Below are 21,883 nucleotides of genomic sequence, written 5' to 3'. Positions count from 1 at the left end.
CCGGGGAAAAAAAGAGGGACCCCCAAAAAAAAAAAAAAAAAAAAAAAAAAAAAGAAAACATGTTGAAATATTCAGGGGTAAAGAGAAATGAGTGCAAATGCTTCAGAAAAAACCACTATGTTAGTATATACATATACAAATAGATATAGACACAGCACACAGGGCGTGGTGGCTCACGCCTATAATCCCAGCACTCTGGGAGGCTGAGACAGGCAGATCACTTGAGGTCAGGAATTTGAAACCAGCCTGGCCAACATGGCAAAACCCTGTCTCTACTAAAAATACAAAAATTAGCTCAGCATGGTGGCGGGCACCTGTAATTCCAGCTACTTGGGAGGCTAAGACACAAGAATATCTTGAACCCGGGGTGGCGGGGGGTGGAGGTTGCAGTGAGCGAAGATTGCACCACTGCACTCCAGCCTGGGCAAGAGTGAGACTCCGTCTCAAAAAACCAACAACAACAACAACAAAAAAACAAAAGCAAAATAGATGCAGACACAATAATTAGGCAGATATCGTAAAATGTTAACAATTGGTGAGTCTAGATGAAGATACTTCTTTCTAAATTTCTGTAACATTTGTGTAGTTTTGAAATTACTTCAAAATAAAAAAACTAAATATTTCCCAGTTCCAACATCAGATTGGTGAAGAGGCAGGACATTTGTAACACTACATTTTTACTGACAGTAACAAATTCTTGTTGACTATTAAAATCCCCCCGTGTACAACCTGTCGCAGGTCACAGGATTACAGTTTTTTGTTTTTGTTTTTGTTTTTGAGATGGAGTCTTGCTCTGTCGCCCAGGCTGGAGTGCAGTGGCGTGATCTTGGCTCACTGCAACCTCCGCCTCCCGGGTTCAAGAGATTCTCCTGCCTCAGCCTCCTGAGTAGCTGGGACTACAGGTGCCTGCCACCACACCTGGCTAACTTATTTTTAGTAGAGATGGGTTTCACCATATTGGCCAGTCTGGTCTCAAACTCCTGACCTTGTGATCCACCCACTTAGGCCTCCCAAAGTGTTGGGATTACAGGCGTGAGCCACTGTGCCCAGCCTGGAGTGTTTTTTTTGTTTTTTTTTTTTAATTGCCCCTTCGCAGTTTTGATCAAAAGATCTTTAAAAATTGAAGAAACCAGGCATACTGACATGTGCCACTAGTCCCAGCTATATGGGAGGCTGAAGTGGGAGGATCACTTGAGCCCTGCAGTTTGAGGCCAGCCTGGGCAACACAGTGAGACCCTGTTTCAAAAACCAAAACAAAACAGACAAAAAACTGGAGAGACTCAACTCATGTGAATGATACACATGCACTTCCTTTTACCTGAGACATCCATCGGTCATCTCCTTGAATATCTTCTGCTGCATGCGGAATAGCTGCTGGGTTTGAGTCTCCTTGGCTCATTCTACACCTGTGAAAAAATGTCTATGTCATGTTTCATTTGTTAACAGGAATGTTTGTAACCACTTAAATATTATTATACACATCAGGCTTTAAATAATAATTTAAGTTTTATTGTGGTTTGCCTACAAACAATTGGGAAACTAAACAGAAACAATTACTTTCTGTAGAGACGAATTCCGGAACATGACTAAGTCCCATAAATATAGCATCACTAAACTGTCAGACAGCTTTGAATATGACTTAGTTGCAGTGCAGTACATTTTAAAAATCTCCAAGTACATACTTTATACCTATACTAGCTTTTTTGTGATATGTTACTGTAAGTACCAAGTGACACAAGCAGTTATTAGATACAGTACAATAAAATCTACATCAGCTGTTAAGAGTTACACACTTAAGAATTACTACTGCAATGATTAAAATCCACTGGTTACTAAACATCACGCAAATAACTGTAGCACAGGTTCTGACAAAAGTAGTCACAGGCCTTGGCACTAGGTTTTGACAAATGTTTACCAGGTATTTTTATTTTTGATAAGTTTCCAATAAGAAAATTTTAGTAATGATGGCCAGGCGCGGTGGCTCACGCCTGTAATCCCAGCATTTTGGGAGGCCGAGGCAGGTGGATCACAAGGTCAGTAGATCGAGACCATCCTGGCCAACGTGGTGAAATCCCATCTCTACTAAAAATACAAAAAATTAGCTGGACATGATGGCATGCACCTGTAGTCCAGCTACTCAGATGGCTGAGGCAGGAGAATCACTTCAACCAGGGAGGCAGAGGTTGCAGTAAGCCGAAATCACACCACTGCACTCCAGCCTGGGTGACAGAGCCAGACTCCAACTCAAAAAAAAAAAAAAAAAAAATTTTAGTAATGAGTCCAAATATGTCATCTAATAAGTAAAATTCGGCAAAATTAGAAGTGCTAATCTTCTATGAATAGAAAGACAAATAAGAAACCAGACTACTTTTCAACCAGTTCTGGAGAATATACACTAGAAACATTAGGCTCCAAATGCAAAGGACTATGAAAAAGAAAAAAATCGGCCGGCGCGGTGGCTCACGCCTGTAATCCCAGCACTTTGGGAGGCCAAGGCAGGCGGATCACAAGGTCAGGAGGTCGAGACCATCCTGCCTAACACAGTGAAACCTCATCTCTACTAAAAACACACAAAAAATTGGCCAGGTGTGGTGGCGGGTGCCAAAAAAAGAAAAAAAAAAAAAAAGAAAACAATCTGGGGTTTTCTGGTTTATAGAAAAGGAGGTCATCTTTTTTTTTTTTTCTGAGATGGAGACTCGCTCTGTCACCCAGGCTGGATTGCAGTGGCCCAATCTCGGCTCACTGCAAGCTCCGCCTGCACGGTACACGCCATTCTCCTGCCTCAGCCTCCCAATTAGTTGGGACTACAGGCACCCATCACCACACCCGGCTAATTTTTTTGTATTTTTAGTAGAGACAGGGTTTCACCGTGTTAGCCAAGATGGTCTCGATCTCCTGAAGAAAAGGAGGTCATCTTCTATACAAGCAATCTTTTTCTTTCCCTTGACATCCTCAAATACAGCTAAGCTTTCTCAGAAAGAAGATCGAGTTATATTCATTCAATATACATATTTACTGAGTACACAAAACACACTACATTGCCAAAGTAGTAGTTTTTTAGAATCACAAAGTGAAAAGTCCCAAGCATGAATGCATACCTTCACTCACGAAAAATAAATTACAGAAGCAAATAATACTAACAGTAATTTCAAGACCAGCCTGGCCAACATGGTGAAACGCCCGTCTCTACAAAAAATACAAAAATAAGCCAGGCGTGGTGGAGCATGCCTGTAAGTCGCAGTTATTTGGGAGACTGGAGCAGGAGAATCGCTGGAACCTGGTAGATGAAGTTGCAGCAACAGCAAGACTTCATCTCAAACAAATTATTAAAAAATGTGGGAGGTTTTGCTTTATTTTTTTTTGTTTTTTTGAGATGGAGTCTTGCTCTGTCGCCCAGGCTGGAGTGCAGTGGCGTGATCTGGGCTCACTGCAAGCTCCGCCTCCTGGGTTCATGCCATTCTCCTGCCTCAGCATCCAGAGTAGCTGGGACTACTGGTGCCCATCACCACATCTGGCTTTTTGTATTTTTAGTAGAGACAGGGTTTCACCATGTTAGCCAGGATGGTCTTGATCTCCTGACCTTGTGATCCGCCCACCTCGGCCTCCCAAAGTGCTGGGATTACAGGCATGAGCCACTGAGCCCAGCCTTGCTTTATTTTTAAACCAATAAAACATTCTATACTTTCTACATAAAAGTTTATTTGGGTCTAAGTTCAAGTCTAGGCTTAAATCAAGTTAAAACTTACACGTTAGTTAATAAAAGTGTTTTGAGACAAGGTCTTTTTTTTTTTTTTTTAAGGTTGAGTCCCAGCGTGTAGCCAGGACTACAGGTATGCACCGCCACGCCCGGCTAATTTTTGTATTTTTCTTTTATACAGACAAGGTTTCTCCATGTTGCCCAGGCTGGTCTCAAACTCCTGAGCTTGGCTTAGAATTCTGCCCAGTCTAGGATATTTTTGAAATGCATCCCACTACATACGTGTTTGTATATAAAACACGCTAACTACTGTTCATGTGAATCTTAAATTACAGTGAAGCTCTTTTTTTCCTTTTATAGATTAGAAAACTTTTTAAAATTAAATTCTTTTAAAAGTTAGATTTCAGCCAGGTGTGGTGGCTCACACCTGTAATCTCAGCACTTTGGGAGGCCGAGGCAGGAAGATGACTTGAGTCTAGGAGTTTGAGACTATCCTGGGCAATATGATGAGACCCTGTTTCCACAAAAAATTGAAAGAATTAGCCTGGCATGGTAGTGCCTATAGTCTCAGCTACCCAGCAAGCTGAGTCAGGAGGATTGCTTGAGCCAGGTGCAGTGGCTCACGCCTGTAATCCTAGCACTTTGGGAGCCTGAGGTGGGTAGATTATCCGAGGTCAGGAGTTCAAGACCAGCCTGGCCAACAAGGCAAAACCTATCTCTACTAAACTTTAAAAAAAAAAAAAAAAAAAGAAGAAGAAAAATGGCAGGTGTTGTGGCACTTGCTTGTAATTAATCCCAGCTACTAGGGAGGCTGAGGCAGGAGAATCGCTTGAGCCCAGGAGGTGGAGGCTGCAGTGAGCTGTGATCATGCTACTGCACTCCAGCCTGAGTGACAGTGAGACCTTGTCTCTAAATAAATAAATGTTCTGAGATTTTTTTCCTATATTCCAATGGATCATCTTATGCATTCCCAGAGGGTACATATACGCTTTCAAGACTAATGATCTATATAAATTATATGATCTCTTTATTATTTTAAGAGAAGGGCCTCACTATGTTGTCCAGGCTGGATTCAAACTCCTGAGCTTAAGTGATCCTCCTGCTTCAGCTTCCCAAGTAGCTGGGACTACAAGCACACACTACCACTCCCATCTTAGAGCTACAATTCAATAGACAGTCATGGATTTTCAGAGTTCATCCAACAGACAAACAACTAATCTAAAATAACATTAAGAACTTACTATTTACCAGACACTGTGCTAGGAGCTTTGTTATTTAAATAAACGTGATGCTCAGAGAGACCTAAGCAAACTTCTCCATGACAGTAGAGCTGGTAAACACAACAGGACAGGTGGCATTTGAAATCAGAGTAACAGACTTCCAAAGCCTACTCTTTTTTTTTTTTGAGACGGAGTCTTGCTCTGTCACCCAGGCTGGAGTGCAGTGGCCGGATCTCGGCTCACTGCAAGCTCCGCCTCCCGGGTTCACGCCATTCTCCTGCCTCAGCCTCCCGAGTAGCTGGGACTACAGGCACCCGCCACCTCGCCCGGCTAGTTTTTTGTAATTTTTAGTAGAGACGGGGTTTCACCGTGTTAGCCAGGATGGTCTCGATCTCCTGACCTCGTGATCCGCCCGTCTCGGCCTCCCAAAGTGCTGGGATTACAGGCTTGAGCCACCGCGCCCGGCCAAAGCCTACTCTTGAGTAAATGATGTTATGTTCTGATTAGAGAAGACTATATAGATGCCGGGCGCAGTGGTTCACACCTGTAATCCCAGCATTTTGTGGGGCTGAGAGGGGAGGATCACCTGAGGTCAGGAGTTCGAGACCAGCCTGGCCAACAGGGTGAAATCCTGTCTGCACTAAAAATACAAAAGATTAGCCAGGTTTGGTGGCACATACTTGTAATCCCAGCTACTCAGGAGGCTGAGGCATGAGAATATCTTGAACCCAGGAGGTGGAGGATGCAGTGAGCAGAGATCACACCACTCTGGGTGACAGAGCAAGACTCTGTCTAAAAAAAAGAAAGAAAAGAAAAAATGATAAATTCTAATTTACTAAGTTGTTTCACTTATACTTTCTACTACCCAAATTCGATGGCATTCTGATACCCTAAGCAAAACACTTCTACCTCAACCCTAAATTTCTTCATGGGAAAATAAAAAAGGCATACAGATAGAGAAACCGAGGAACAAAATGTCACTTCTCTGAAGCTACAAGGCAGATAGAACTGGGAGGTCACAAATATTCCCAATTACATAGTCTTTTTTTTTTTTTGGCGCTAAGAATACAAGGTGATCCTTCTTCCCCTACAATGGCAAAGTATCAGAGCAGAAATGTGTTTCTTTGTGCCTTCTGACTCTGATTTTGTATTATTTTGTCAATCAAAATCTTATTATACAAAGTAGCTTTCAGTTTTACTGATGCCCATGGCTTGGTAACATTTTCAAACATGAGGAAAAGAAAAACTGAGCTACAAACTCATACAAATCTCGTTTTTAAGAACAAGGCAGGGGCCGGGTGCCGTGGCTCACGCCTGTAATCCCAGCACTCTGGGAGGCCGAGACGCGTGGATCACCAGGTCAGGAAATCGAGACCATCCTGGCTAACACGGTGAAACCCCGTCTCTACTAAAAATACAAAAAATTAGCTGGGCATGGTGGTGGGTGCCTGTAGTCCCAGCTACTCAGGAGGCTGAGGCATGAGAATAGTGTGAACCCAGGAGGCGGAGCTTGCAGTGAGCCCAGATCACGCCACTGCACTCCAGTCTGGGCGACAGAGCGAGACTCCATAAAAACGAGGCTGGAAATGCATAACCTAGACGACTATGCATATAGAGGACTCAAACAATTTGGAAATCAGAGAAACTGTTGTGGCTGGGCACAGTGGCTCACGCCTGTAATCCCAACACTTTGGGACACTAAGGCAGGTGGACTGCTTGAGCCCAGGAGTTTGAGACCAGCCTGGGTAACATGGTGAAACTCTGTCTCTACAAAAAACACAACAATTAGCTGGGGGGAGTGGTGGGGGCGCGGTGCGCTACTGCACTCCAGCCTCAGGGACAGAGCAAGACCCTGTCTCAAAAATAAAAATTAAACTGGCTTTTCTTTTATTGAGACGGAGTTTCGCTCTTGCTGCCCAGGCTGGAGTGCAACGGCGCGATCTCGGCTCACTGCAACCTCCGCCTTCTGGGTTCAAGCAATTCTCCTGTCTCAGCCTCCAGAGTACTGAGATTACAGGTGCCCACCACCACTCCCGGCTGATTTTTGTATTTTTAGTAGAGATGCGATTTCAAATCATATTGGTCAGGCTAGTCTCGAACTCCTGACATCATGTGATCCGCCCGCCTTGGCTTCCCAAAGTGTTGAGATTATAGGTGTGAGCCACCGCGCCTGGCCGGCTTTTTTTTTTTTTTTTTGAGACAGGACTTCATTCTGTTGCCTGCGCTGAAGCACAGAGGAGAAATCATGGGTCACTGCAGTTTCCACCTCCTGCATTCAAGCGATCCTCTTGAACAGAAGCTGCCTGACCTTTTTTTTTTGGTAGATGGGGGTCTCACCATATTGCTCAGGCTGACCTGCAACTCCTAGGCTCAAGTGATCCTAGCACCTTGGCCTCTCAAAGTGCTGGAATTACAGGCATGAGTCATGGCACCCAGCCAGCTGCGTTTTGTTTTTTGTTTTTTACTGACAGGGTCTCTGTCAGTCGTTAGCTGGAGTGAAGTGGCTTAACACAGCTCACCACAGCCTTGATCTCCTGGGCTCAAGTGATCCTTACATTTCTTCCTTCCAGAGTAGCTGGGACTACAGGCGCAGGCCACCACGTATGGCTAATTTTTAAATTTTGTAGAGAGGAGGTCTTGCCATGTTGCTCAGGCTCCAACTGTTGTATTCTTTCCAATTAAAATGAAGAATTATCTGCTCTTATGGGCACATAAAATAAGAACAAACTAAGAGCTACCCAGTGGTGAGACACAAACTTCTGAGTCACTTCGGGTTTCCTGCGCCTGCAATCTCAGCACTTTGGGAGGCCAAAGCTGGTGGATCACTTGAGGTCGGAAGTTCAAGACCTGCCTGGCCAACATGGCAAAACCCCGTCTCTACTAAAAAAAATACAAAATTAGCTGGGTGTGGTGGCGCGTGCCTTGCTGTAAGCTTGAACCGGGAGGCAGAGGTTGTAGTGAGTCGGGATCGCTCCACCGCACTCCAGCCTGGACAACAGACTGAGACTCCGCCTCAAAAAAAAAAAAAAAAAAAAGAGCGAGCAAGCAGAAAGAAAGAAAGAAAGAGCGAGCAAGCAGAATGCAAATAAAAGGTCTGAAGAACAAGTTTTGTTAATGTGCCACAACAGACTGTACTCTAGGGGAAGCTTTGTTGTCCATTAAAGTGAGTTCTCCGGGAAGATGAGGAGTAACCGACTTCCACGATTTTCCTGCGTTTTCTATATTCTCTACTTATTATGACAATACAGTACTAGAATTTCCAGATGCTTATACCAGCATAGTGTAATGTATTTAATGAGAAACCAGTTCTAACAACAAAGCATTATAAATTCTCACGCTAAGTTAGATGTTTTAGTCTGAACCAGGAAAACAGATCGAGTGGGAAAGTTGAACCAAGAATTCAGAGATTTAGAATGTTTCCACTCAGACCTAAGACTCTCCACTTTGTTTCAGAGGGAGTGGGTATGGTTATTGTGAAGAGGAAGGCGGCCCTCATCCTGAATACCCGGTAGCCTCCGAGCTGGTGGGTGGGTCCTCCGGTCCAGTACCTCCATAATTTATGATCAAATGCCCAAGCCAACAAACTAATGCACGGTGATTTCCTAGTCCTCCCCTTCTCCCCCACAAGGAGGCAACCTTTATGTCAGAACAAGGTGCCCAGAAGAAGCCAAAGACACAAGGCACATCCAAGGCAAAGACAATCTTAAGCACTTTCTCCTTCCACTTTCTCCGCACCTTACCCCTCGGCCCAAACCCTTCCAGTAATTTCAAGCTGTACTGAGGTCCTAGGGTGGATCCGGGTGGTCTTTCCTTTCTCTACGGGTCAGCTCTACAAACAGGCTAAAGCTCCCAGTGTTAGTGTTCTTAAGTTTGTGTATAAATTCTGAAAAGCAACGCTGGCCTGCGAGCTATGAAAAGCAGAAGCATGAGTCACCACGCAACGGGTCAATCAAACCTGTAGACCAGAAGGCACGGATCTGGCAAACGGGACGGCGAGCCAGGAAAAAAACATCCCCCCACACCTCTCTGCTGACAGGTTTATCTAGCTGGCTGACCTTGGGCAGGTCACCAGCCGCTCCGAGCACATTCAAGTCTAAGATGAGATGCGGGCTGGAAAGCCTTCCAAGAAATAATCCCTTCCGAGTGGTGACGGTCTATGCACCTTTTGAATACACACATCCTAAGAGGCAACGGAGAAGTTTCTAAAGAGCTGAAATTTTTCAACAAAAGGAGCAGGCAGAAGTGTTCGGTAAAAACACAACGGAGTAACTGGTTTTGCCCTCCGATCAGACGCGAGGGGAGAGAAGGGTGAGAAGTTACACCCCTGGGATGGAGGGAAAAGGCAGCAGCTGAGACCAGGGCAGGAGGTGCAACGCCCAGCCTGGGCGAGCTGGGGTGCGCGAGGCCTACCGCGGGTGGGCCCGGCAGGGCAGGGCGGGGCGGGGCGCCCGCCGCGCTACTCTCCCGGGAAAGGCGGTGGAGGCGCCGGCCGGAGGCTGAGGAGAGTCGACAGCTTTCGGGGTAGGATGTCGGGAAAGGGTTCACAGGGCAAAGACTACCTGCGCCGGCGGCTGGGAAGCCGACGCCGGGCCCGCAGAGAAGGCGCGCGCTCGCGAGGCCCCCCCAAGTGGATGGGGTGGCGTGGGGGGAGGGGCCGCAATGGTGGGGGAGGGGAGGTCGCGGGCCTCTCACAATAACACCTCGCAGCCCCTTCCGACCCCCGCCTCTAAGCCACCGGTTCACCGCGACCCTGGATGCACTCACTGAAGTAGAGGGTCCGTGCGGGCCCCAAGCGGCTGAGGCGTCGGCGGGTGGCGCGTCTGTCGCTCGCTCGGTCCCAGCGGCCCCGCTCCGGCGCGTCCCTCCTCCGGCCCCAGCACCAGCAGCAGCTCTTCCACTTCCGGTTCCCCTGCCACTCAGGCAAATGGCTTCCGGAAGTCCCGCCCGCACCCCGCCTCGCCTCAGCGTGGTTCCTCTCTACCCGCCCTTGCTCTCCCGGGCGCTGGCGGCGTGCGCCCAGGTGTCCCGCCACGCCCCGTTGGGTACCCTGCTTTGTTCTCGCGCTTACCCCCATTTTGTGTGGCGTCTGAGCTACATGGGCCTCTCTGTTTACTCCAACTGCATCGCTCAATCCTGCGTTCGTGCCACCGCAGTGTGGAGCTGGCATTCGGGACAATGTGGCGTGAAGTCACACTGACGCCATTCCCTTCACACTCAGCCAACTTGGCTTCTTCCTCCACCCATGGAATAAACCAAACTGCTGAAAGTGGGAGGGAAATAGCGGACCAAGGTTAAGGAGGCAGTACCTGACATTTATTAGTGGAATTTCTGTTTCTATGACGAATGTGGAGATTTTAGGTGACCGCCTGTTAAGGTGATATATAGGGGGATGACGAACCCCAGGCTTTTCCTTAAAAGATCCATCCCGTTTTGGGGAAGACATACATATGCAAAGTCAATATTGTAAAGTTTATACGCTAAATAAATGCAGGATCTATAAACGTAGAAAGGAGGGGCAAGAGATGTGTTCGAGCTTTTATAGCAGCGCAACGGTTGGTGGAGCAGTGCCCTGAGCTGGCCCTTTAAGGATTTCAGCTCTATGCTGGTGAATAGCAGAGCCTTCCAGGGCTCTTAAACTGATGTTGGGGGAAGCGTTGATTTTGCTGACAAAACCTGTTAAGAATACTGTGAAATCCTGGGAGCCTAAAATGTCAAGATATGTCAAGTAATTTTTCTTTTTTTTTAATTATACTTCAAATTCTAGGGTACATGTGCACAACGTGCAGGTTTGTTACATAGGTATACATGTGCCATGTTGGTTTGCTGCACCCGTCAACTCGTCATTTACATTACGTATTTCTCCTAATGCTATCCCTCCCCCAGCCACCCATCCCCCGACAGACCCCCATGTGTGATGTTCCCCGCCCTTTGTCCAAGTGTTCTCACTGTTCAATTCCCACCTGTAAATGAGAACATGTGGTGGTTGGTTTTCTGTCCTTGTGATAGTTTGCTGAGAATGATGGTTTCCAGCTTCGTCCATGTTCCTGCATAGGATATGAACGCATTCTTTTTATGGCTGCATAGTATTCCATGGTGTATATGTGCCACATTTTCTTCATCCAGTCTATCATTGATGGACATTTGGGTTGATTCCAAGTCTTTGCTATTGTGAATAGTGCCGCAATGAACATATGTGTGCATGTGTCTTTATAGTAGCATGATTTATAATCCTTTGGGTTTATACCCAGTAATGGGATTGCTGGGTCAAATGCTATTTCTAGTTCTAGATCCACGAGGAATCGTCACACTGTCTTTCACAGTGGTTGAACTAATTTACACTCCCACCAACAGTGTAAAAGCATTCCTATTTCTCCACATCCTCTCCAGCATCTGTTGTTTCCTGACTTTTTTTTTTTTTTTTTTTTTTTTTGAGCGGAGTCTCGCTCTGTCGCCCAGGCTGGAGTGCAGTGGCCCGATCTCAGCTCACTGCAAGCTCCGCCTCCCGGGTTCACGCCATTCTCCTGCCTCAGCCTCCCGTGTAGCTGGGACTACAGGCGCCCGCCACCTCGCCCGGCTAGTTTTTTGTATTTCTTAATAGAGACGAGGTTTCACCGTGTTAGCCAGGATGGTCTCGATCTCCTGACCTCGTGATCCGCCCGTCTCGGCCTCCCAAAGTGCTGGGATTACAGGCTTGAGCCACCGCGCCCGGCCGTTTCCTGACTTTTTAATGATCAACATTCTAACTGGTGTGAGATGGTATCTCATTGTGGTTTTGATTTGCATTTCTCTGATGACCAGTGATGATGATTTTTTCATGTGTCTGTTGGCTGCATAAAGTCTTCTTTTGAGAAATGTCTGTTCTTATCCTTTGCCCACTTTTTGATGGGGTTTTTTTCTTGTAAATTTGTTTAAGTTCTTTGTAGATTCTGGATATTAACCCCTTGTCAGATGGGTAGATTGCAAAATTTTTCTCCCATTCTGTAGGTTGCCTGTTCACTCTGATGGTAGTTTCTTTTGCCATGCAGAAGCTCTTTAGTTTAATTATATCCCATTTGTCTATTCTGGCTTTTGTTGCCATTCTTTTTGGTGTTTTAGTCAGGAAGTCTTTGCCCATGCCTGTGTCCTGAATGGTATTGCCTATGTTTTCTTCTAGGGTTTTATGGTTTTAGGTCTAACATTTAAGTCTTTAATCCATCTTGAATTAATTTTTGTATAAGGTGTAAGGAGGGGTTCCAGTTTTAGCGTTCTGCATATGGCTAGCCAGTTTTCCTGGCACCATTTATTAAATAGGGGATCCTTTCCCCATTGCTTGTTTTTGTCAGGTTTGTCAAAGAGCAGATGGTCGTAGATGTGTGGTGTTATTTCTGAGGCCTCTGTTCTGTTCTATTGGTCTATATATCTGTTTTGGTACCAGTACCATGCTGCTTTGGTTACTGTAGCCTTGTAGTTTAGTTTGAAGTCAGATAGCATGATGCCTCCAGCTTTGTTCTTTTTGCTTAGGATTGTCTTGGCAATGTGGGCTCTCTTTTGGTTCCATATGAACTTTAAAGTAGTTTTTTCCAATTCCATGAAGAAAGTCATTGGTAGCTTGATGGGGATAGCACTGAATCCACAAATTACTTTGGGCAGTGTGGTCATTTTCACGATACTGATTCTTCCTATCCATGAGCATGGGATGTTCTTCCATTTGTTTGTATCCTCTTTTATTTCATTGAGCAGTGGTTTGTAGTTCTCCTTGAAGAGGTCCTTCACATCCCTTGTAAGTTGGATTCCTAGGTATTTTATTCTCTTTGTAGCAATTGTGAATGGGAGTTCACTCATGATTTGGCTCTCTGTTTGTCTGTTATTGGTGTATAGGAATGCTTGTGATTTTTGCAGATTGATTTTGTATACTGAGACTTTGCTGAAGTTGCTTGTCAGCTTAAGGAGATTTTGGGCTGAGACGATGGGGTTTTTTAAATATACAATAAGGTCATCTGCAAACAGGGACAATTTGACTTCCTCTTTTCCTATTTGAATACCCTTTATTTCTTTCTCTTGCCTGATTGCACTGGCCAGAACCTCCAACACTATGTTGAATGGAGTGGTGAGAGAGGGCATTCTTATCTTGTGCCGGTTTTCAAAGGGAATGCTTCCCATTTTTGCCCATTCAGTATAATATTGGCTGTGGGTTTGTCGTAAATAGCTCTTACTATTTTGAGATACGATCCATCAATACCTAGTTTATTGCGAGTTTTTAGCATGAAGGGCTGTTGAATTTTGTCAAAGGCCTTTTCTTCGTTGAGATAATCATGTGGTCTTTGTCGTTAGTTTTGTTTATGTGATGGATTATGTTTATTGATTTGTGTATGTTGAACCAGCCTTGCATCCCAGGGATGAACCCGACTTGATTGTGGTGGATAAGCTTTTTGATGTGCTGCTGGATTCAGTTTGCCAGTATTTTATTGAGGATTTTCGTATCGATGTTCATCAGAAATATTGGTCTAAAATTATCTCGTTTTTGTTGTGTCTCTGCCAGGCTTTGGTATCAGGATGATGCTGGCCTCATAAAATGAGTTAGGGAGGATTCCCTCTTTTTCTATTGATTGGAATAGTTTCAGAAGGAATGGTAACAGCTCCTCTTTGTAGCTCTAATAGAATTTGGCTGTGAATCTGTCTGGTCGTGAACTTTTTTTTGGTTGGTAGGCTATTAACTGTTGCCTCAATTTCAGAGCCTTTTATTGGTCTATTCAGAGATTCAACTTCTTCCTGGTTTAGTCTTGGGAGGGTGTATGTGTCCGGGAATTCATCCATTTCGTCTAGATTTTTTATTTATTTACATAGAGGTGTTTATAGTATTCTCTGATGGTAGTTTGTATTTTTGTGGGATCGGTGGTGATATTCCCTTTATCATTTTTTATTGCATCTGTTTGATTATTCTCTCTTCTTTATTAGTCTTGCCAGCGGTCTATCAATTTTGTTGATCTTTTCAAAAAAGCTCCTGGATTCATTGATTTTTTGAAGGGTTTTTTGTGTCCCTATCTCCTTCAGTTCTGCTCGGATCTTAGTTATTTCTTGCTTTCTGCTAGCTTTTGAATGTGTTTGCTCTTGCTTCTCTAGTTCTTTTCATTGTGATGTTAGGGTGTCAATTTTAGATATTTCCTGCTTTCTCTTGTGGGCATTTAGTGCTGTAAATTTCTCTCTATGCACTGCTTTAAATGTGTCCCAGAGATTCTGGTACGTTGTGTCTTTGTTCTCTTTGGTTTCAAAGAACATCTTTATTTCTGCCTTCATTTTGTTATTTACCCAGTAGTCATTCAGGAGCAGGTTGTTCAGTTTCCATGCAGTTGTGCTGTTTTGAGTGAGTTTCTTAATCCTGGGTTCTAATTTGATTGCACTGTGGTCTGAGAGACAGTTTGTTGTGATTTCTGTTCTTTTACATTTGCTGAGGAGTGCTTTATTTCCAATTATGTGGTTCATTTTAGAATAAGTGCAATGTGGTGCTGAGAAGAATGTATATTCTGTTGATTTGGGGTGGAGAGTTCTGTAGATATCTACTAGGTCGGCTTGGTGCAGAGCTGAGTTCGAGTCCTGGATATCCTTGTTAACCTTCTGTCTTGTTGATCTGTCTAATATTGTATGTCAAGTAATTTTTCAACTAACTTGTGCTGTCAAGTGGCACTAAGTGTGTATTACTTTAGACATATATAATCCAATCTAATTTTGTCCTCATATAAAATGATGTTTATGTTACTAATTTACCTTGGAATTCTCTTGGAGCTGCTCACACACTATATGGCATGCCTGTAGGTGCTCAGTAAATATTTGTTGTTCTGAGGGTTTTATTAGAAAGAATTCATGTTTGGAGAACTGAAAGGATGGTACTAAAGAGGCAGCCCGGCTGGGAGCAGTGCCTCACACCTGTAATCCCAGCACTTTGGGAGGCCAAGGCGGGTGGATCACCTGAGGTCAGGAGTTTGAGACCAGCCTGACCAACATGGAGAAACCACTTCTCTTCTAAAAATACAAAATTAGGCTGGGCACGGTGGCTCACGCCTGTAATCCCAGCACTTTGGGAAGCCGAGGTGGGTGGATCACGAGGTCAGGAGATTGAGACCATCCTGGCTAACACAGTGAAACCCCATCTCTACTAAAAATGCAAAAAATCAGCCGGGCGTGGCGGCGGGCGCCTGTGGTCCCAGCTACTTGGGAGGCTGAGGCAGGAGAATGGCGTGAACCCGGGAGGCCGAGCTTGCAGTGAGCCGAGATCGCGCGACTGCACTCCAGCCTGGGTGACTGAGCAAGACTCTGTCTCAAAAAAAAAAAAAAAAAAAAAAAACAAATTAGCTGGGCGTCGTGGCACATGCCTGTAATCCCAGCTACTCGGGAGGCTGAGGCAGGAGAATCGCTTGAACCTGGAAGGCAAAAGTTGCAGCGAGCTGAGATCCACCGTTGCACTCCAGCCTAAGCAAGAAGAGTCAACCTCCACCTCAAAAAAAAGAGGTGCCAGGCCCGGAAGCTCACGCCTGTAATTCCAGCACTTTGGGAGGCGGAGGCGGGCAGATCACAAGGTCAGGAGATCGAGAGCATCCTGGCTAACATGGTGAAACCCTGTCTCTACTAAAAATACAAACAATTAGCCGGGTGCGTGTAGTCCCAGCTACTCTGGAGGCTGAGGTAGGAGAATGACGTGAACCCGGGAGGCGGAGGTTGCAGTGAGCCAAGATGGTGCCACTGCACTCCAGCCTGGGCAAAAGATCCAGACTCCGTCTCAAAAAAAAAGAGGCCACCCATCTCCAGGTGGATAGTGTTAAGGGAAAAAAAAAAGGGGGATGGAGGCCAACCCAAAGGCGGCACCAATCCCCTGTCCAACACCTTCTCACCGAAAGTTCCCGCTTGGCTGGAGGAAGACCCTGTGGCTCTGACCAGACTTCTCTGGCAGCAATCCTCTGCCATTTGTATCTTAAGAAGGCCCTCACCCTCTTTGAGTGGAGTCAGAGGATGCCTCAGATTCCACATGTAAGCATCAGGGCTGCTTTCTCTCAAGAGCTCCCTAATTTTGGGAAAGAAGAGCCTGTCCCACACTGTCAGGCCCTGAGGTCAGCAGATCTGCTCCTCCTTCCCGTGCAGTAAGTCGTCTAGGTGCTGATGAGGGCAGTCCAGGGTGCTCTTGTTCTGAGACAGGCTCCACTCCCCTTGCTCCAGCAGGTCTGGGACAAGGAGGTCAGAGGTGGTGGAAAGGCCCCTGCTCTGTGTTTCCACTTCGTCTGGATCCTTGCTGCTGCAAAGTGGCGCTGATTCTAGCTCTGTCCCTTCCTCCTTGGCTTTCCGGCTCAAATGGGGCCAGTGGCACGGTCCAATCCTACAAACTTGGTTGGAAGCCACATTCCTCTGGCTCAAATATACTTCCGGCATGTAGTAAATGGTCCAGAAGATGGTGAAACAGCCTACCAGCACCAGGGTCTGGCGTTGAGGCAAGCACCTACGTGAGGCACTGTTTCCCGAAACCTACAAGCTTTCTCAGCCCAGGACAACGAGCTCAGAAAGTCTTTTTCCTTCTAGGGACTGCCTTTTTCACACAAACTCTTCCCCCTGCCCCCTCCCCCGACAAGACCTGTCCTATAAGAGTTAGGCTAGCAGTGTAGGAGCAATGCTATGAAACCACTGCTGGGACCCAGGTCTTCCCAGTCCTTCGCCACGCAGATCACCCCGAGAAGCACACTAAGAACTCCATTCCCAAGACAGGACAGTCCCGCCTACCCGCAGCTTGAGTCTTGGCCCTAGTACCTTGAGGGTGTTGGGGGTGATGGTGTAACCATCTTCCTCAGGAATTTTCAGCCCCGGTAGGCAGGGTAGGGCGAAGTCATCATGCAGGTGTTTTCTACTCATGGCACTCTCTAGCAGGCTGTGGAGAAGAAAAGAGATGAGGATGCCCCACTGACTGTGGTTCCTATACCATCTGCCCTCACCCATCTTCCCCTCTTACAGCTGAAGACAGGGAAGCCCCACAGCAGAAAGGAGAGGCCCAGACTGAGTTCCCAGCCCAGGGCTCCATCTCCCGGCTTGAGGCTGCAGCTGGGAAACACAGCCGGGGTTCAGAGGGCGATGGGCTCCCTAGGCGGCCCTTCCCCTGTGAGTGGCCTTCCGTCTGACACATGCAGCTTTACCCACCTTTGTCTGTCCCTGATGTCTACTGGACTCCACATAGAGCCATATAGGGTCAGCTGCCATTGCCGGAGGATGCCGACCTGGAATGACTCATCCCCTAGGGCAGCAAGGGGCAGCTCGTGAGCCACGCCCCTCTGTCAGCCATGCCAAACAGCAGAGGCCCTGCCCACCCTGCCACCCAAAGGGGCTCAGGCCACATGGTCTGCTCTAGGAGCTGCCTCACTCTGTCCCACTGACCCCAGGATCTGCAGAAGGGCCTCACTGGGTGCCCCTAGGGATGGAAAAGGTTGAAAGGTTGTACTCCAAAGCAGAGTCTTGCTTTTCTCTCCCATATTTTGGGGGTTCAGCTGGGATTCTGCTTGGAGAAAATGTCTTTCTACCAAATTAAAGAAAGCTTTGAAAACCACTGGTCTAGGGAATACCTAACTTGACTGGAGGATGGGAGGGTTGAGCTCAATTTCCAGTCTATACGCTGACACTAAAGAGATTCAAAATTCATGGACATTGTGACCTTCACTTATGGTGACCTTCCACAAGTCACCTCAAACCTCTGGGCCAATTTAAAAAAAAATGGTGAAATGAGTCCTGCCCTTACCTGCCTACCGAGGCTGGCCGAAGGATGGTTATACGTAAAAGGACTTGAAATGTGGTTTCAACAAGGACTTTTGTTGCTATTCTAGGAAAATGGGTGGGTCGCTCCTCCAGGGAATATGAGAGGCAGTATAAATGAACAGTTTCAGATAGCAATGCCCATTTCATGGATGGGGCACACTCTTGGCATCAACCCTCTTGGTCCAATGGCAACCCTATATATTGCACACGGGACACTTTCTGTGGGGACTCTGAGATGCAGAGGGACCAGATAACAAGCAGGAAAGGCAGGGCCTGGTGCGAGGGCACGAGGCTCACCGACATCCCTGACGACAAGCCTGTAGGTCCCTCGGGCTCTCTCCCCCCAGCATCGCACAGTGGAGAAGGTCCAGTTGTTGAAGCCGTTGGGATCCCTGAGGAAAGAACACAGCAGAAACAGGTGGAAGGTGTGGGCCAGAGAGCTGACCTTCCCCCAGCAACACTTTCTCCCTGTAGTAGCCATGGAAACTTGGGAGGGTGCCCCGAGGGGTTCTCAGGTGCCCCTTGCCCCTGGGGTCTCATGGAAGGAGGAACTTGTGTTAACGTGGTGTGGTGGAAAAAGCAAGCATGGAGTGTGCACAGGCTTGGAATCCCATGGATCTAGGTTTATTCTTATTCTCTTGGGCACTTACTAGCTCCATGACTTGTTTCCTCTTTTTTTTTTTTTTTTTTTTTTTTTTTTTGAGATTGGTTCTCACTCTGTTACCCAAGCTGGAGTGCAGTGGCATGATCACAGCTCACTGCAGCCTTGACTTCCTGGGCTCAAGTGATCCTCCCACCGCAGTCTCCTGAGCAGCTGGGACTATAGGCATATACCACCACGCTCGGCTAATCTTTAAATTCTTTGTAGAGACGGTCTCACTTTGTTGCCCAAGCTGGTCTTGAACTCCTTGCTTCAAGTGATTCTCCTGCCTTGACCTCCCAAAGTGCTGGGATTACCGGTGTGAGGCACCACGCCCGGCCAGTTTCCTCATTTGTAAAAAGAGGTTACAAAATCTAATCTACAGGGTTCTTAGAAGGATTAGAGAACGTGTATGTGAGGTGCAGGGCCTAACACTTGAAGAAGGCATGTGATGAAAGGCTTCCAGCCGCCAGGGATAGCCAGTGCCACAGTAGTTTAGGACAGTGCCAGGATCCACTTCTCCCATTTCTTTTCCTTGGAAAGGCCCTTGCTGAAAAGGTTGCTCAGGCCTTGGGCGGGTGTACCTACAAGTTCATCCTGCAGGGGGCGCCGACGAGGGACATCGTGCTGCTGGGGCAGAACAACTTCAGTTCCAAGCTGCTGCGCCGGGGGTGAGTGATGGAAACTGTCACTGCCACATGCTCCAAGGTCTTCAGCCCCAACATCTCCAGGTCCATCCTGCTGACTGTGGAAAGTCAGGCTGGGCAGCTGGGAAACCAGCCCACAACCACGCCTTCACTTCACCCCCATGTACACAAAGACACACGCTCACTGAAGCCACATACAAATGTCTACGGCAACCCTTGCTGGGACCTCGCCTATACTAGTAAATAGAATGGAGTTGCTGCTCTCAAATTTACAACATAGCTTCAAGTCTAGTTGGGAAGACAGCACATACCCAAGACACAATATAAGAATCCAGTAGAGCAACTTCATTCATTCATACATCCAAAAAATTATTTACTGGATACCTCCTACATTTCAGGCACTGTACTAGATGCTGGGAATATAAAGATTCTTATTTAGGCATGGTCCCTGTCTTCTACCTGCAAGTGGAAAATGATATGGTATGGGAAACATACATAATTGATAAGGGAAGAGAAATAAGTCTGATGGTTTTAAGCACACAGCAGTGAGATGCGCTGAAGGAAATGAATACAGATTGGTAGAGACAGTTGATAGGGGGCATTGTAGGCAGTGGAAAAGGCGTGAACAAAAATGGGTGAAAATGCACACATCTCACTGAAGACTATGCACAATTTTTTTTTTTAAATGCTGGTGGATAAATTTCATGCAAATTATGTGAGTGAAAAAAACAATCTCAAAAGAAGCATGTAGCCGGGTGTGGTGGTGTGCATCTGTGGTCCCAGGTACCCAGGAGGGTTAAGTGGGAGGATTGCTTGAGCCTGGGAGGTGGAGGCTGCAGTGAGCCATGCTCATGCCACTACACTCCAGCCTGGGTGACAGAACAAGACTCTGTCTCAAAAAAAAAAAAAAAAAAAAAGAAAGAAAGAAAAAGAAAAAGGATGCATAGTGTACAATTCCATTTACATGACGTTCATTGAAATAACATACCTGCAGAGATAAATAAAAGATAAATGGGTGCCAAGGGCCAGGGATACAGGGAGGGGATGGGTGTCGCCAGAAAGGGGTAACACAAGGGAGTCTTGTGATAATGGAATTGTACTGGATCTTGGTTGTGGTGGTAGTTATGCAAGGCTACATGTGATAAAATTGCATACAGCTACACACACACAAACACAAATATTGACAGCATGTATATCTGGTGAACACTGAATAAGCACTATGGGTTGTACCAATGTCTATTTCTTGGTTTTGATAGTATACTTTAATTGTGTGAAACATTAAGATTGGGAGAAGGGTGCATGGGACTTCCCTTGTACATTTCTTTGCAACCTCCTGTAAATCTACAATTATTAAAAAAAAAAAAAATCTACTGAAGTGGAAGACTCAACTGGGGACTATTAAGAAATTAGGTTGCAATGAGGACAATTTTTTTTAAAGCACCCTTTCTTCCATTAATTTATTCCAGGCCAGGCATGGTGGCTCACTCCTGTAATCCCAGTACTTTGGGAGGCTGAAGCAGGAGGATCGCTTCAGCCTGGGAGACATCATCTCTACTAAAAATTTAAAAAATAGCTGGATATAGTGGTAAGCACCTGTGGTCCCAGCTACTCAGGAGGTTGAGGGTAGGAGGATGACTTGTTGAGGAGGTTGAGGCTGCAGTGAACCGTGATTGTGCCTCTACACACACTAGCCTGGGCAACAGAGTGAGATCCTGTCTCAAAAAAAAAAATTATTCCAATATGCCATGCAGAGTGCAATACCTTCATTTTACAGACATAGCAGCTCAGAGAGGTACTGAAAGTAGGTGCTGGGTAACCTAGGATGGGGTGGGAAGGGCTTTAAAGATTTTTATTTTAAATAAGCAACTGAGACCTATTATAGATGACTGAGCAAGGACAGAGTTGGTTTTTTGTTTGTTTGTTTTTGTTTTTGTTTTTTTGAGATGGAGTGTAACTCTGTTACCCAGGCTGGAGGGCAGTGGTGTGATCTCGGCTCACTGCAACCTCTGCCTCCTGGGTTCAAGCGATTCTTCTGCCTCAGCCTCTTGAGTAGCTGGGATTACAGGCACCTGCCACCACGCCCAGCCAATTTTTGCATTTTTAGTAGAGACGGGGTTTCACTGTGTTGGCCAGGCTGGTCTTGAACTCTAATCTTGTGATCCGCACCCACCCCCCGGCCTCCCAAAGTGCTGGGATTACATGCTTGAGCCACTGCGCCCAGCCAGGGCAGAGTTTTTTTTTTAAAAAAGTACTGAAAGAAGGCTACTCTAATAGCTCTGGGTAGGATGAACTAGAGACAGGAAGAGACAGATGGCAGAAGACCAGCTAACATGCCACCGCCTCTTTCTAGGGAGGTGGCTTGTGTGTGGGTAACAGAGACTGGGGAGAAGGAGGAAAGGAAAGGCTCCAGGCTTTCTATGACACCACTTTCTGTCCTTCCTAGTCCCTGTCCTTACTGACCTTCTGCTCAGTCCCCCTCTCACTGCACTCACTGAAGAGTGCCACCTCCCATTATCCACCAGGACACCAGTGTCAGAACTTCACAGTGCTTTACTACCTCCTTAACTCTAGACCTTTATCCGTGCTGTGCTGGCCACCCACATTCCACCCGTACTCTGGATGTGTCTTTATTGGAGGCTGCTTCCTTTTTGAATGGTTTAGTTACGTTCATTGTGGATTTTCTTTCTTTCTTTTTTTTTTTTTTTTGAGACGGAGTCTCGCTGTGTTGCCCAGGTTGGACTGCAGTGGCCGGATCTCAGCTCACTGCAAGCTCCGCCTCCCGGGTTTATGCCATTCTCCTGCCTAAGCCTCCCGAGTAGCTGGGACTACAGGCGCCCGCCACCTCGCCCAGCTAGTTTTTTGTATTTTTTAGGAGAGACAGGGTTTCACCATGTTAGCCAGGATGGTCTCGATCCCCTGA

General features: G+C 46.4%; 2 protein-coding genes across 5 annotated transcripts in view; both read right to left on the bottom strand.

Moving 5' to 3' along the window:
- PAFAH1B2 (platelet activating factor acetylhydrolase 1b catalytic subunit 2) overlaps positions 1–9,818 on the bottom strand; it is a 35,720-nt gene extending 25,902 nt beyond the window's left edge. For 2 of the 4 annotated variants that reach the window (XR_003115540.1, XR_003115539.1), the window contains exons 1-2: positions 9,682–9,814; positions 1,319–1,406 (exon numbers count right to left, since the gene is read on the bottom strand). Coding sequence is in view for 1 of the 4 variants with exons in the window: in XM_025355325.1 (XP_025211110.1) it covers positions 1,319–1,399 (81 nt within the window). In the remaining 3 variants the exon portion in view is untranslated. Of the gene's footprint in view, positions 1–1,318; positions 1,407–9,681 lie in introns of all 4 variants that reach the window. The other 2 variants (XM_025355325.1, XM_025355326.1) reach the window with 2 other exon arrangements.
- A 5,980-nt stretch (positions 9,819–15,798) lies between these two features.
- Positions 15,799–19,704, bottom strand: LOC112606532 (proprotein convertase subtilisin/kexin type 7-like). Its single transcript, XM_025357102.1, has 5 exons — positions 18,905–19,704; positions 17,974–18,068; positions 17,068–17,161; positions 16,684–16,801; positions 15,799–16,359 (listed from the first exon to the last, which is right to left on the bottom strand). The coding sequence occupies exons 1-5, from the start codon at positions 19,051–19,053 to the stop codon at positions 15,997–15,999; spliced, it is 819 nt and encodes a 272-aa protein (XP_025212887.1). The 5' UTR covers positions 19,054–19,704; the 3' UTR covers positions 15,799–15,996.
- Between the last annotated feature and the right edge of the window lie 2,179 nt (positions 19,705–21,883).

The sequence above is a fragment of the Theropithecus gelada genome, chromosome 14 (genome assembly GCF_003255815.1).
Source record: "Theropithecus gelada isolate Dixy chromosome 14, Tgel_1.0, whole genome shotgun sequence".
Taxonomy (NCBI): Eukaryota; Metazoa; Chordata; class Mammalia; order Primates; family Cercopithecidae; genus Theropithecus; species Theropithecus gelada.
Note: the sequence above shows the minus strand (reverse complement) of the source record. Positions and strands in the feature narration are given on the sequence as shown.

Bases quoted from the DNA above. Each gene is read 5' to 3' on its own strand.
- LOC112606532 (XM_025357102.1), bottom strand. From the start codon at position 19,053: ATGGACCTGGAGATGTTGGGGCTGAAGACCTTGGAGCATGTGGCAGTG. The intron at 18,069-18,904 runs GTAGGTACACCC...TTCTTTCCTCAG, and splicing joins GCCCCCTGCAGGATGAACTT to GGATCCCAACGGCTTCAACA. The intron at 16,360-16,683 runs GTACTAGGGCCA...CCTCAACGCCAG, and splicing joins TCACCCCCAACACCCTCAAG to ACCCTGGTGCTGGTAGGCTG.